This window comes from Oncorhynchus mykiss, chromosome 1 (assembly GCF_013265735.2).
Source record: "Oncorhynchus mykiss isolate Arlee chromosome 1, USDA_OmykA_1.1, whole genome shotgun sequence".
NCBI classification, from domain to species: Eukaryota; Metazoa; Chordata; class Actinopteri; order Salmoniformes; family Salmonidae; genus Oncorhynchus; species Oncorhynchus mykiss.
In genome coordinates this window covers 63,456,938-63,472,937 of record NC_048565.1, presented here as the reverse complement: position 1 = coordinate 63,472,937, position 16,000 = coordinate 63,456,938, and the positions used below count along the sequence as shown (strand labels likewise).

Genomic DNA, 16,000 nt, shown 5'->3' with positions numbered 1-16,000 from the left:
TGTGTTTGAATAAACAACATCTGAGATGGCAGCGTCTGTACAATATGTGTCATGAAGCTGCCACCCTGCTCTCTTTATGTCCTGACCCCTGTTCCCCAGGGAGGGGGTTATGGGAACATTGTGGTGACAGGTCAGTGACATTCCTGGCACCCCTGTCCCGCTCCACTCACTCCTCAAGATGCCCCCCCCCCCCCCCCCCCCCCCCCGCCGCCCCTGTAAATGTACATGAGACGAGATACATTTTAGGGTAAGCTTTAGGATGATCCTTAAAGGGAAAGATATATTTTGAATGTGTGTGTTTTATTGTTCAAACACTTAAAGAGACACTTCAAAATGTTTCAACTTCATATTCATCATCTCCAGCACCACCCCAACATCAACATATGTGAAAATGGTTTCTACGTTTTGTAGTAAAAAATATATAGAGAAAGATAAGTGTTTCCAATGACGTCAGTTGTGTGCATCATGTGATTTTAACCAATCATGAGTAGGCATTGCCTACTAATTGCCTTCTAATTGTCTACTAATTGGTTGATGATGTTGGGGTGGTGCTGGAGATGATGAATATGAATATGAAGTTGAAACATTTTGAAGTTTCCCTTTTAAGTGGTTGAAAAATGAAGCACACTTATTCAAAATGTATCTACCACAACTTCACACCATAGTATGTAGCTTATAGTGCAGTAGTAACAGAGCAATAATAGTATCCCTCTGTGAATCCAAACAAAGGGGATATTGTCCTTAAACTGAGTGTAATAAGGTCTGGCTGTGTGGGCAAGTGAGGGGTTAATGTGATGAAGTCTAACGAGATGTAAACGAATATAACGGAGACGCAATTGAATACATTCTGAAATGTGTAAATGAACCTTGTGCTTCCCAGCGAAATTAACTTCGCCTAGCAAGCTTCTACCTGATAAAATTAAACTGTTTCGAAGGATTTTATTCACTTACAACGGCAAAGCTGATTATTTTAGATTGCTTCTTGTTTTAGTGTGTATTTCGGGAATGGGTGTGTGTATTGCTGATGTGCGTGCATGCATGCATCTGTCTGCGTGTGCATTTGTACGCACGCGTGTTTGTGCATGTGTGTTTTTTTCTGTGTGCGTGGCTTCGTATGTACGTGCACGTGCGTGTGTGTGGTGCATCATGGCCCCTCACAGCAAGCAAAAAAAAAGTTTGTCCTCACGCCAATATCGAGTTTCTGCTCACTCAGAGGAGGCATCAAATATTTTAAGATAATGTGTCTGTGTATTCCCAGCCCACGCATTCTAACACCCAAGCCTAATCCCTCCAATAACCTTTGAGGACAAGGGCTTTGCTGTAATTCACCACCTAAATTCATAAACACGCACTGTGTGTGGAGGCTAAACTTTTGTGCAAATCCCACCTGAAACTGCACTCTGCACAAAACCACAGATTGACGTTTTTACTCAGTACAATGCAGTGCAAGGACTGCTCTCTCTCTCTCTCTCTCTCTACCAGGATCAAGTGAGGGGAAATTTGAATGACTTCATGGAGTTGCTGCTCTCGTTCAGTTTACTCTCAGAATAAGCTCAAGCTTGGTTTCCACATGTTTTCAATACGTTTGCAAAAGCACACAGAAATACAGGCACAGCTACTGTACTTGCACAACACTAGGTGACTTTAAAAATAGTAAAGATATATTGAGCATTTTTTTTTTTTTTTTTTTGTACCTTTATTTAACTAGGCAAGTCAGTTAAGAACAAATTCTTATTTTCAATGACAGCCTAGGAACAGTGGGTTAACTGCCTGTTCAGGGGCAGAACGACAGATTTGTACCTTGTCAGCTCGGGGGTTTGAACTTGCAACCTTCCGGTTACTAGTCCAACGCTCTAACCACTAGGCTATCCTGCCGCCCCATCACCACAGCTGGGACAGAACTGGCCTATAACAAATGGCTGCACCTTGTATTCTTGTTGCACTCTATCTGAAGGAACACACAGTACCTTGGTTTTGTCATACAGGGCGTGGTTGTCAAGACTCATCCCCCTCTCCTTCCTGGCAAACCTCCTCAGATCTCTCTCAAACTGCTGTGGAAGAATATAATCACAATTCATATCTCTTCTTATCCTTTTTCATTTCATTTATCTCCCTTTTCCGCCACCCTCGGGTTACTTTATTCCTCAACAGCAAGACGTCTGCCATATTAGATCAGTTCCTGGGATTTAGCTATGTATTCATTCATAGCTGCGGGATGATGTTTGGGTTGTGGGGGTGCTGCAATTTTTATAGCCGCTACAGACGGCTATATCAGTCCGCTCATGCAGGACTAGAAAAGGAACAGTACACAAATTCAGTGAATTTTATAATGCATTTTTATTGTTACTTTTTTTAAATTTAGATTTGTTTTTAATTCAGATTTTTCAGGGGGTAATGCGGCACCCTCAGCACCCCTACTTCCCATTGCTATGTATGTATTTCTCATCATCAATGTTTTTTTTTTTTGGTTATTGACTACTCTGTCGAGCACTATGTGAATTGGATCATTTTTTTCCCCCAAATTGAATTTTTCCTTATTCAAACGTGTCCTGAGAGCAGCTCTGCCTCGGGAGCAGAAACAAATGTGAATCGTTGCCCTCAGAACAAGATTGAATAAGGAAATCTCCACCAAGCTTGTTTTTGTTATGGTTTTAGTCAATGGAGGAATGAATGTGGATGTCTTGGCGTCCACATAAATTTTTTACATGAATTTGATCCATGCCTACCCTGGAGCCGGTCCAGCCCAGGAGGGCAAAGGCATAGTGGTCAACAGGTGGGGCCACCAGGTCCACCCGTACGGCCCTCCAGCCCCTGCTCTCCCCTGGGTCCTTCTGCAGCCCTCCATCCCCCTCCATCTGTCCCTCCTCCAGTCTCAGGATCAGGAAGCACTTCTCGAAGTGGTCCATGGCCTCGAACCTGCGACTAGGCAGCTTGCTCATGTCAACGGTGGAGCCCTGGTGCTCACAGTATAGCAGAATGCCCTTGTGAGGAGATAATATTAATAATTGTGGACATAGAGGCACTGTTATATAATAAAATAAATATTGACATTATAAATGTAATATAGGTATTGACATTGTACATTTTATGCTGCTACTGTACTTCAGTGCCTGGTGTATTTTATTATGAATATTGAGTTGTGAATTTGCACATTTCTATATAGCCTCGCAGTAGAAGCATATCATTATGCAAATATCAAAGTAAAAATTGCCTGAAAATCAAGCAAGTTTAATCACAGGGCTGTTAGGTAAGCCAAGTAACATGAAACATCTGGAACCATTGGAAACAGATGTCTAGACCTGCCACCAGTTTATGGTCTGCCACTGTGTTAAATAAGCCAACTGTGAGATCCCAACTAAATAACAACCTTCAAAATCTCGAACAATAGGGGTCCAGTCTGACTCACTGGCACACGGTTCCACTTCATGGAAAATAGAATCACTCCCAAGTAAGACATCCCTTTTAAGCGGAAGGAAAGAAAGTAAGAGAGAGGGAGAGGGAGAGAGAGAGAGAGAGAGAGAAAGAAAGAGAGAGAGAGAGAGAGAGAGAATTGGGTGAGAGATGCTAGAGAAAGAGAGAGTGGGAGATATAGATAGAAAGAGGAAGATGGTTGGGGGATGACAACAGAGAAGAAAGAGATATATGAGGAGAGATACGGTTGGATAAGAGAAAAGGGAGAGCGGGAGCTGAGTAGATCAGATGAGATGGGGGACAGATAGTGGAGAGTAAGGCAGTAGCAGGAAGAGGATTGATTTCCTCTGGGCTTTGGCCCGGGTGGTTATGTAGCTTCCCCAAGTCCAGGAGCGCTAAAGAGATTAACATTACAAATTGTCAATTTAATTCCAGCACCCACAGTAATTGTGGGGATGCTGTGTTCCTCTTGCTGCCCATAAATCTGCCAGGCTCTTCTTAAAACGGCAATCAGCAGTAGAAATAATAGCAAAGCGGCCTCGCCACCCCTTGTTTGGTCAAAAGCTGAGGGATGAGGCTGGATAAATTGAACCACTCTCAAATTCATAGACATAGCTATGAATTCAAGCATTGACCATCCACAAAATCAAAATGACAGTTCTACCCATGTTTTGAGGCATGTATCCTTGCTGTTTTTCTTTGATCACAAACATTAGAGTAATACAAGCTTATATTTTGGGTTCAGACGGGGAAGGACAGTTGAACTAAGCTCATGAGGCATTTATAAGCTATAATCTTTAAGATTCAATGGGTACATGTTATTGGATGTAACAACTCCTGATTGCCCCTTGAAGAGCAATAATGGCAGGAGAAAGTGCAGCTATAACCACTCCTCCTGTCCAACCAAGAGACTGAGGTCAATCAAGAGACAAACACTACTGAGCCGGTTCTTTCCGAACTTGTTCGACTGCGTCGCCCTACTTCATCAAAAGGAAACAGCGTTTCCCAGAGGGCATTGGGAGAGGAGATGACGACTGAGTCATTAACTGATGACATTGGAGGAACATTAACATTTTGGTCATTTAGCAGAGGCTCTTATCCAGAGAGACTTACAGTAGTGAGTGCATACATGTTTCTACTGGTCCACTGAACCCACGACCCTGGCATTGAAAGCGCCATGCTCTACCAACTGAGCCACACGGGATGCCCAGGGACTGTGCTCAGAGAAGTTGTCCTCGCCCCCTGCCCCTCGTCCCTGACGCCTCTGCTCCCCTTATTAGCTTCAGGCGCCAATCAGCTTGTCGTCAGAACCAAGAACCAACCATTCACTTCCCACTAGGATAGGAACAGATTAAAAATCCTCCAACTCTTTCACATACTGGATACATGATCGTTCACACTACCAACATCCTCACTACCTACATTCCACATACTGAATACATGATCGTTCACACTACCAACATCCTCACTACCTACATTCCACATACTGAATACATGATCGTTCACACTACCAACATCCTCACTACCTACATTCCACATACTGAATACATGATCGTTCACACTAGCAACATCCTCACTACCTACATTCCGCATACTGAATACATGATCGTTCACACTACCAACATCCTCACTACCTACATTCCACATACTGAATACAAGATCGTTCACACTACCAACATCCTCACTACCTACATTCCACATGGATTATGAAGCAAAAGCAGCTGTAATATGACTTAAATACGGGTTAAAAACAATCTTACATCAAAATGTATAGCCTAGGCAATTTCCTGTCACAAGTCGGTTGATGAAGAGAAACATACATCTTTTAAAACGCTTTAATGTAGGCCACTTATTCATACACCACTAGATATTTCTGTCCCTTTCTGGCTGTACATTTCCTTCCTTTTGAGCTTTGAATCACTAAGGATGCCTTGAGCCAAAGGATTAATGAGTAGGCAACAGTTTTACAGACCATTAAGTGTCTGAACACGGGGGCCCTTCATTTAATGAAGCCTCCGGCCACACATGCACAAATCCACCGTTAAAAAAAGGGGACGTCTTAAAAGTTTCCGTCTCTCGGCAGCGCTGAGGGCTGTTTAGCGCAACGCAGCGCTGTAATCATCTCCTACACAGCAGGTAATGTCAGCAAGCATCCCAAAGTAAGCTTATTTCGCCATAACTGTTTACAGAGGGAATTACAGAGGCGGACGTGTTGCAGGGAGTTCATCTTTGAAGGAAGTTAAGCTGTGCCTTTCGGAGAGAGAGAAAACAACAACACAAACGCAGTTGTGTGGCTTGTCAAATGTGATCTAAAAGGTCAGCGTTTTTTCTTATTTGATTATTTATTTGGTTTCGTACTTTTCAAGTGTGTGACAAACAGCTGACAAGCAGGCTGCCACCCTGGCCACATGCCCCAGAGGACAAAGCGAGAGGCGGTCACGGCGGCGACAGGACACGGGCTGCTGTGATCTAATGTCATATCCGCTCTGACTCAGAGCGAGAGACTTCAAACCCTCCCTTCAAGCCCCAGATTAGCGTGTGTTAGCAGGCTGTGTTTGAACCGTGTTTTCCTTTGATTCAGAGCTTTACCGGAACGGTCCGGTCTGATTGCTGAAATTAAAGTGAATCATTTTTTTTTAAGTCAGTATGTGTGTGTTTGTGGGGGGAGGGATGTGTGTGTGTGTGTGTGTGTGTGTGTGTGTGTGTGTGTGTGTGTGTGTGTGTGTGTGTGTGTGTGTGTGTGTGTGTGTGTGTGTGTGTGTGTGTGTGTGTGCGTGTGCGTGTGTGTGTGTGCGTGTGTGTTCATCCAATGTCAGTACAAGTTTTAAAAAATCAGCTGCAGTTCTCTTTTAGGCAACACAACATCCATAGCAAATGGAGACATAAGGTTAGGTTTAAGGTTTGGGATAGGGTTAAAACAGATATACAAAAGTTACAATATTATTAACTTTTGTACTGGGATTAAACCCTCAATGCTTGGAGCCATAGCTTGCGGTTTAAGCCCACCCTCAACCTCATCCCCATTGCGCTAGCTTGTTGCGAGCCTACTAGATGGTAACAGGCACTCGTGTTGCCCCTAGTGGACATTTGGAAATTGTCATGGAAATAAAATGCCACGCCAAACCATAACTTCACCATTCTAAATATAGCGGGACAGTGAATAAACGACTGCCGACTGGGCTGCATCGATTGTGATTTTATTAAACCCCAAAAATGTCCCTGACTTTCCAATAACCCCAGTATCATGGTGATCGGTCATAGTCTCTCATTGAATGAGTTATTCAACCAGAAGGCAAATCTACCGTACATACAGGTCCTAACCTCACAGTTTTCAGCTTACGTGACTCAAATCCCACAACATAACTAATTCATGCAGCCCCTGGTCCAATATATCCATAATCATATAATATCATTACATCAGTACTCAATTTAGCCAGTTAGCAACGAGCAAGCAGCAGGCAGGTGGCCTTCCGATACGATTCTGGTGTGCCGACAGCAGACTTGCTCACCGGCCTTACTGGTGGGGCGCCTGCTTTTAGATGCAAATCAACTCACCAGAGATGCAAATCTCGTCATAAGCGGCAAACTTTGCTCACCCGCTGGTGGTAGGACATGATAGCCTTCTGTGTTAGGAAGGTGAAAAATAGCAAGCGTGTACTACCACGGCAATTAATCTACAACCACCACCCGGACAGTTAGAGTGGATGATTAGTGTATGGCGGATGAGGCATCGCTCTCTCACGTTCTCTGTTGCTATTACCAGGGCAAATAGCTGCATCTCATCCATCTACTATAGAAAAGTCTGGCTGAGCTTGCACGTGCCCCCAAGTTATACTTTCATAACCAACAGAAAAAATGATGAAGCCCCTTTTAACAAGGACATTTCAAGATAGATGTATTTTTTACCTCCCCCAGGCTAAAGTTGAAAAAATGGCCATGATATTCGGCCTCGGCAAAGACATGTGGCCCCCGGAGGACCAGATCACAGATGACAAGGTTACACGACTTAGAGTCAACCTCTGCTACCTCCACTTAATCACGGTCTCTGGTGTTCCTTCCCCGTGGACTCGTCACATTCTTCCGCCATGCCAAGGGACCCATTATGGGGAAGTTCCTTCCCACCCTCCCCTCTCTTCTCCCAAGGGTGGGAAGAACCAGCAGTAACCATCAGCAAGTTTTGTAGACCTTAGACCTGTGTGTGTGTGTGTGTGTGTGTGTGTGTGTGTGTGTGTGTGTGTGTGTGTGTGTGTGTGTGTGTGTGTGTGTGTGTGTGTGTGTGTGTGTGTGTGTGTGTGTGTGCGTGCGTGCATAAGAGGGCACACGTTAGCATAGGAGGTAATTATCAGCAGGATGGCCTTCTGAAGAAAATGAAGGCTGGGGCGGATGGAAGGGGTGGAAGGAGGGAGGGTGATGTATTTTTAAACACAGGCAGCGATGACAAAGAGAGGCCTGCAGCAAGACCCGCAGCCCTGCTCTTCATCAAACACTCCTCTCTTTTTAGCCTCTCCAACGCGACATCCATTGAGGAGGGATGACTGTCTCAGCCCACCCCATCCCTCCCCCTCCCTCCCTCCCCCCCTCCCTCCCTCGCTGTTTCACTTCTCTCTCTCTCTCTCACTCTCTCAAACTGTATAAACTAAGGCCAAATTGTAATAATTTTCCTTTACCAAGGCCCCCGATATTGGTGTGAATTTTATTATATTGCCTCCTTACGTGTCAACTCATATGCACTTGGCTCTGTAATCATCCTCTCCTCCAATCATTTTCTCCCTCTCCACACTGTACAGGTCACGAACCCAATTCGTCTCGGCCCTCGTCTTCTCCTCTGCTCTTATTACCCTCAACTCCACAAACAGGGGATAGACTTTCGTAATCTTTGTCTATTGTACTTTGTGATCATTATTTTCATCCTTTTTCTGAAAATTCTGTGTCTGAAAAGAATGATTTCAGTTATGTTTAAGAGGGTTAGGCACATCATTCTCTGTCGTTGCGGTAGTTTGTGTGCACTAGGATGGTGGGGGGAGGAATCACAATTTTCCTACCTTGTGGGAGACAAAACATTTGTTCTTTGTCAGCACTGAGTAAGCTGCTATCAAGGGTTTTAAGCTCTTTTCAACTATTAGTTTGATGTCTTGACATTTCAAGGATGCAAGGAAGTAGAATTGACCTTTATAATAAAACAGACTCTAAGGTAGAGTCAACCTTTACCGTAACTCCACACTCCAACCTTTACTGAAGTGAAACTCGAAACTCCACTCGATGTCTTAAAACCGTTGAGGATGCCATAATCCAAATACCACGGTGCTGTGCTTTTTTTTTTTTACTATTGATCTTGGTAAAGAGTAACTAACCACTCTGTAACCTTCTATCTCTGAGGAGACTGATATTTCTTTTTGTACTGTATATCGTGTATAATTGCTATAATTTTGTTATTACATTGAGATGTTTATGTACACAGTAGTACACCAACTTACCTGGTCTCTAAGTCTGTCGATCACACGAACCAGTAGCCCCTTTTCTTTTCCCATCTCAGGCATGGTCAACAGGAAGTCCACATCGTGCCCGTACTCCTTCCCCCTGTGGGACAGAAAGTGACTTAAAGACGTCCTCCATCAATTTTTTTCAATTTTACTGTTGAAAAGCGATATCCAAAGTATAAATACAGTAAAGTACACACACTAAAGGGTAAATATATATGTTTTGAGCAAATAGTGTTATTAGGCATAACTGCAAGGGCATTCAAAGAGTTTTTCTGATTGGGATTGCGTGATGTCATCAGCCTCCCCTGTCTGTGATGTCATCAGCCCCCCTCTTCCTTGAGGAAAAATAGAGGAGCAATAGAGAACAAAAAGAGGAACGTTTTGTCTCCCAGTGTCTATTGGAAAGCAGACTGAACCAGGTTTCTATAGGACTTTGCATGTGCTTAACTTTATTCCGTTTATTTTAATCATAAAGATACTCTCTTGTCCTTGGCAATGACAAGCATACTCCTAACATGAAGCAGCCACCACCATGCTTGAAAATATGAAGAGTCAGTGATGTATTGGATTTGCTCCAAATATAATGCTTTGTATTCAGGAAATAAAGCAAATTTCTTCACCACATTTCTTTGCAGTTTAACTTTAGTGCCTTATTGCAAACAGGATGCATGTTTTGGAATATTACATTTTTCGTTAGTCTTCCTTCTTTTCACTGTAATTTATGTTAGTATTGTGGAGTAACTACAGTGTTGTTGGTCCATCCTCAGCGATCTCCTATCACAGTCATTGAACTGTGTAACTGTTTACATTGGTCTCAGGCAACTGAGTTAAGAAGGACACCTGTATCTTTGTACTGCTGACTGGGTGTGAAAGGGATAGTCAATGTCTGCTTTGTTATTTTTTTACCCATCTACCAACACGTACCCTTCTTTGTGAGGCACTGGAAAGCAGTCTTTGTGGTTGAATATGTGTCTGAAATTCAATGCTCGACTGAGGGACCTTACAGATAATTGTATGTGTGGGGTATAGACATGAAGTAGTAATTCCAAAATAAAATAAAATAAAAATATATTTGTCACGTGTGAAATGCTTACTTACAAGCCCTTAACCAACAATGCAGTTTTAAGAAACATTCCTAAAAAAAGGAAGGAATAAAAGTAACAAATAATTAAAGGGCAGCAGTAAAATAACAATAGCGAGGCTATATACAGGGGGTACCGGTACAGAGTCAATGTATGTGGGTACCAGTTAGTCAAGGTAATTGAGGTAATAAACTCCCCTTTTCAGGACCCTGTCTTTCAAAGATAATTCATAGAAATCCAAATAACTTCACAGATCTTCATTGTAAAGGGTTTAAACACTGTTTCCCATGCTTGTTCAATGAACCATAAACAATTAATGATCATGCACCTGTGGAACGGTCGTTAAGACACTAACAGCTTACAGACGGTAGGCAATTAAGGCCACAGATGTGAAAACTTAGGACACTAAAGAAGCCTTTCTACTGACTCTGAAAAACACCAAAAGAAAGATGCCCAGGGTCCCTGCTCATCTGCGTGAACGTGCCTTCGGCTTGCTGCAAGGAGGCATGAGGACTGCAGATGTGGCCAGGGCAATAAATTGCAATGTCTGTACTGTGAAACGCCTAAGACAGCTCTAGAGGGAGACTGGATGGACAGCTGATCATCCTTGCAGTGGCAGATCACGTGTAACAACAACTGCACAGGGTCGGTACATCCGAACATCACACCTGCGGGACAGGTACAGGATGGCAACAAGAATTACACTAGGAACGGACAATCCCTCCATCAGTGCTCAGACTGTACGCAATAGCCTGAGAGAGGCTGGACTGAGGGCCTGTAGTCCTGTTGTAAGGCTGGTCCTCACCTGCAAGACAGGAATGTCAGTGTTCTGCCATGGTCAGCGACGAGCCTGGATCTCAATCCCATTGAGCACGTCTGGGACCTGTTGGATCGGAGGGTGAGGGCTAGGGTCATTCCCCCCAAAAATGTTCGGGAAATTGCAGGTGCCTTGGTGGAAGAGTGGGGTAACATCTCACAGCAAGAACTGGTAAATCTGCTCTCATGCATGTTTCAGTGTTACTTGCCTCGAAGTGAGCATAGAAGTCATTTAGCTCATCTGGTAGGGTCGTGTTACTGGGCAGCTCTCGGCTGTGCTGCCCCTTATAATTTGGGATCAAATATGCTCTGAAAGCAAACATGTTGACATGAGTACCCTGATATCGGGGAATTTGTGCCATTCTGAAAAAATTGTTAGATTTTGTTGTCTGTAAAAGTTTGCAAACCCTGCCACATCCGACAAACATCAGAGCCGGTGTAGTATGATTTGATCTTTGTCCTGAGTTGACCCTTTGCCTGTTTGATGGTTCATCAGAAGGAATAGCGGGATTTCTTATAAGCTTCCGGGTTAGAGTCCCGCTCCTTGAAAGCGGCAGCTCTACCCTTTAGCTCAGTGCGGATGCTGCCTGTAATCCACTTCTGGGTATGTACGTTCAGTCACTGTGGGGATGACATCATCGATGCACTGATTAAGCCTGTGACTTATGTGCTGTAATCCTCAATGCCATCGGAAGAATCCTGTAACATATTCCAGTCTGTGCTAGCAAAACAGTCCTGTAGCTTAGCATCTGCTTCATCTGACCACTTTTTTTACTGACTGAGTCACTGGTGTTCCCTGCTTAAATGTTTGCTTGTAAGCAGGAATCAGGAGGAAATAATTATGGTCAGATTTGTCAAATGGAGGGTGAGGGTGAGCTTTGAATACGTCTCTGTGTGTGGAGTAAAGTTGGTCTAGAGTTTTTTTCCTTCTGGTTGCACATTTAATATGCTGGTAGAAATTAGGTCAAATGGATTTCAGCCACTAGGAGCACCGCCTCTTGATTAACATTTTCATGTTTGCTTATAGCTCATTGAGTGTGGTCTTAGTGTCAGCATACGTTTGTGGTGGTAACTAGACAGCTTTGAAGAATATAGATGAAAGCTCTCTTGGTAGAGAGTGTGGTCTACAGTTTATCATGAGATACTCTACCTCAGGCGAGTAAAACCTTGAGACTTCCTTAGATATCGTGCACCAGCTGTTGTTTACAAATATACATAGACCGTCACCCCTTGTCTTACCAGAGGCTGCTGTTCTATCCTGCCGGTACAATGTATAACCCGTCAGATGTATATTATTAGTATCGTCATTCAGCCACGACTCGGTGAAACATAAGATATTACTTTCAATGTCTCGTGCTTTTAGGTCATCCATTTTATTATCCAGCGATTGTACGTTGGCCAATAGTACCGATGGCAAAGGCAGATTAGCCACTCGTCGCCCAATCCTCACAAGGCACTCCCATCTCCGTCCATGAAACCTCCGTCACTTTCTCCTGCGAATGACGGGGATGAGGGCCTGTTTGGGTGTCTGGAGTAAATCCCTCTCTTCTTACTCAATTAAAGAAAAATTCTTCATCCAATTCAAAGTGAGTAATCATTTATAAGAGACGGTAGCAGCAACATTATGTACAAAATAAGTTACAAACAATGTGAAAAAACAATCAAAATTACACAGTTGGTTAAGAGCCCATAAAACGTCAGCCATCCTCTCTGGCACCATTATTACAAACCATGTTAAACAATATTATTGCACACAGAGTGAGTCCATGCAACTTATTATGTACTCCTGCCAAAACAAAGGGGTTGAATACTGACACAAAACAATTCTGCTTTCATTTTTAATGAATAAACATTTCAAAAATCATGGTTCTACTTTGACATTACGGGGTATTGTGCATAGGCCAGTGACAAAACATCTCAGTTTAATCCATTCTAAATTCAGGCTGTAAATACAACAAAATGTGGAAAGGTCAAGGGGTGTGAATACTTTCTGAAAGCACTATATGTCATGACATACCGGTAAATCCGTTGTTAAATGAGATGAAAAGGAGACTAGAGTGCCACTTTAAGACCATTGTCACCAGTCAGCGAAACAGGAAATAATTAAAGGAGACAATCTTTAGTAACACTGGATACCCGTTACATGGCAGCCTGACCATTGGGAGCAGGGACCCTTTCAACAAGCTCTCACAGTCTCACAGCAGAATTAGACGTTCATCCATGTTACTCAAAATGTAGAAGTTTCTCCCAAATTTCAAATTTTGTAGTGTTTAAGGTTACGTTTCGGCATTTACAAATTACAATTATTAGGCATTAACTCTGAATTCCTATTGTTAGGAATGAACTTTTAATGATTAAGGTAAGGGTTAAGGTTTGGGGTAGGCTTAAATCAAAAACGTAAAAAACGACATTCTATTGCTGGATTCAAACATGCAACCTCTCAAACCCGGGGCAGGTGCTTTTGACCATCTACTCTACCCGAAACCTACTTGAAGGTAACAGCTCTCACTGTTGCCCCTAGTGGTCGGTTTTTACGTCACCTCCCGACGTCCTCAGACATGGACGGATGTCGAATACTGACTTGTATCATGGGTGACTTGCCTTGCCTATTAATTGGCTTTGACTTTTTTTATTATTATTCAAACAAGCAATTTATGCTGTGTAATGAAGTTCAAAAGCACTCTTTTTGTTGCCTCGGTTGTCAGCAAAGCCTTCACTTTTATGAGAATCATCATTTTCGACTTGTAATAAAGAGCACTCGTACTGAGCATGGCTGCCTCTCAACGTCAGCAGAAATGTGGGCAGTGAACAGATAGACAGACATAAGTGAATATCATTTTTTTTTATTGTAAGGCTATTTAATAGATTCATGGGTATACGTGTCGTGCTTATCTGACATGTACCGAGGCTTTGAGACGTATCTACCACAGATGTGCCCTTGAATGCCAGATAAGCTGAGTGAAATATGTCAATTCCTATTAGGGCAACCTCAGCAAACTCTTTCTGGACCACAAGGCCTGAAGACCTGATTCAACCAACCAATCAGAGAAGAGATCTGGATGCCTCTATTCTTCTGCTAGGATTTGATTTTAATTGGAACCATCTTCCCTGAGAGGATGATCTACGGAGCATATCCAAATCATGAACATTTCCAAATCATGGGAACCCACCCGCTCGACTAGATTCTCAGGCTCAGATGACATCAACAGTGTGGCTTTTCCACTAGACATGGGAGGAGCAAAGAGTACACTGCGCTGTATCAGCACCATGGTCAGAGCTCGCAACAGAGTGTGTGTTTGTGTGTAGAGGGGCTATGGAAAGCCACTGGGCGCTTAGGTGTGACTCCTTTCCATAAAAAGCGAGGGGGGGGGGGGGGGGGGCGCTGCTCATCTGTGGTAGGCTACGTGAATCACGTGCTAGGCTGCGTGAAATACGAGATACACTTCCGCATGTAATTTTTGATTTATACGATTTGTAAGGACGGGGTCAAGTTTACGGTTGAAGCTGCTTCACTCAACTCTGCTTTGCCCAACCACTAGTAGTTTACATAGCTTCTTAGCTAGCTGTAAAAGGCATTAGTGTTATTAGCCTATTTAGCGCTAACCAGTTTATCTGCCACTGCCACAATGGATATCACAAATAAAACCAGCTATCCACACGCAATACCCCATAATGACAAAGTGAAAAAATGTTTTTAGAAATGTTTGCACATTTATTGAAAATGAAATATAGAAACATCTATTTTACATAAATATTCACACCCCTGAGTTACTACTTTGTATTAGCACCTTTGGCAGCGATTACAGCTGTCTTCACGGGTAAATCTGTAAGAGCTTTTCACACCTGGATTGTGTAACGTTTGCCCATTATTCTTTTCAAAATGATATCTTGTGGCCTATATTCATTGCCAAATAGGCTTTGCTTTACTGTGTAGGGTGCTGTCCATTGTGCTGATACAGTGCAACGGAGATGGGTTACAGATTTCACGCCAGCGCTCAAGGTCTCAGAGTCTCTGCATTTGAACATTATGTTTATTGTGGTATAGCGTGATATAAGCAGAATTCAATATAATTCCAATGCAAGCACCCCCCAAAATTGTGACCCCCCCACCGATTTCAACTGCCCCTTTAGTCACTTTATCCTGGCGCCGGGTCTGGTTGGCCCTTAAAGGTTATGGCGAAGTTACTCCTGATTGTGATCCCATAGGTATTGTACAGAGGAGCATGCCCCCTCAGAACCTGGGCTTAGGTGGCTCTATGTAATCCTGTTGGTGTCAGACCAGGGCACTGAGGCAAACCACGAGTTTATTTCAGTTCCTGATCAACAGGTGCCCAAAATCATGCAGTCATAAGTGCCCATCTCACAGTTAACAACAAGGCTGGACAAGAACAAAATGGCCCCTGTGTCTTAAAGCTCTGGCCGCGGCAAGGAACCTAGTTTGATCTTGTGCGCTGCCGCCACCTCCGCCATCTGAATTTTCAGAGGTGCTAATTCATGCGAATGCTTCGCTAGCTCAGCTGTAGCACAGAGGGGATGTATACCTTGCCGACACAGTTTCTTGCTCACATGTTTAGTCTGACTGAAGAAAAAGTAGCAACGGTCATCGAAATTGTTAAAAGGTTTTAAAAACAATTGTAAAATGTGCAACAGCTGGAAAATGGATGAAGATACTCAAAACTCTTATAATTTTTATAATCAATCAGATATTGACTGAATTACAACACATAAAACATTTTCAGGGATTTTGGTGGGAATCCAGGTGTTCATTGTGTTTTCAAATTGCACTTTATTTTCGTAGAATGCACTCATATACATTTTCTTATTGTGTAAGGTATTTAATAAATATGTTTTGTGTTAAAATACAGAAAAGTATGTGCTGAATTGGCATAAATACACCGGGTGTATTTGCATATACAAATATATTAATATTAAAGGGATGTAACAGGTGCAACCACCAAACACTTGCTCGGTCTACCCTTCCAGGACTCACCTGTGCTGTCTAGACTGCCTCATTAATTGTTGTCGCGTTCTCTTGCATAATTCAAAAAGTGTATCAATAGCAGGGTACCCTTCAATAAAAAGTCTACATGCTTGGCTCTAGATTACATCCATCTAAACGTTATGCCCACAAGATCAGACATAACGTCAACATAGAGAGCAATAGTAATGGCATATTTTTGTAGTCACTAACTCCGCCATGTATCGTTGGAC

General features: G+C 43.0%; 1 protein-coding gene across 3 annotated transcripts in view; it reads right to left on the bottom strand.

The window, feature by feature from the left end:
- LOC110526770 (DNA nucleotidylexotransferase-like) overlaps positions 1 to 16,000 on the bottom strand; it is a 175,549-nt gene that overhangs the window by 26,513 nt on the left and 133,036 nt on the right. For 2 of the 3 annotated variants that reach the window (XM_036982611.1, XM_036982605.1), the window contains exons 8-10: positions 8,886 to 8,988; positions 2,727 to 2,981; positions 1,800 to 2,051 (exon numbers count right to left, since the gene is read on the bottom strand). In XM_036982611.1, coding sequence (XP_036838506.1) covers positions 1,866 to 2,051; positions 2,727 to 2,981; positions 8,886 to 8,988 — 544 coding nt within the window. In that variant the 3' untranslated portion in view covers positions 1,800 to 1,865. Of the gene's footprint in view, positions 1 to 1,799; positions 2,052 to 2,726; positions 2,982 to 8,885; positions 8,989 to 16,000 lie in introns of those variants that run through there. The other variant, XM_021607961.2, reaches the window with a different exon arrangement.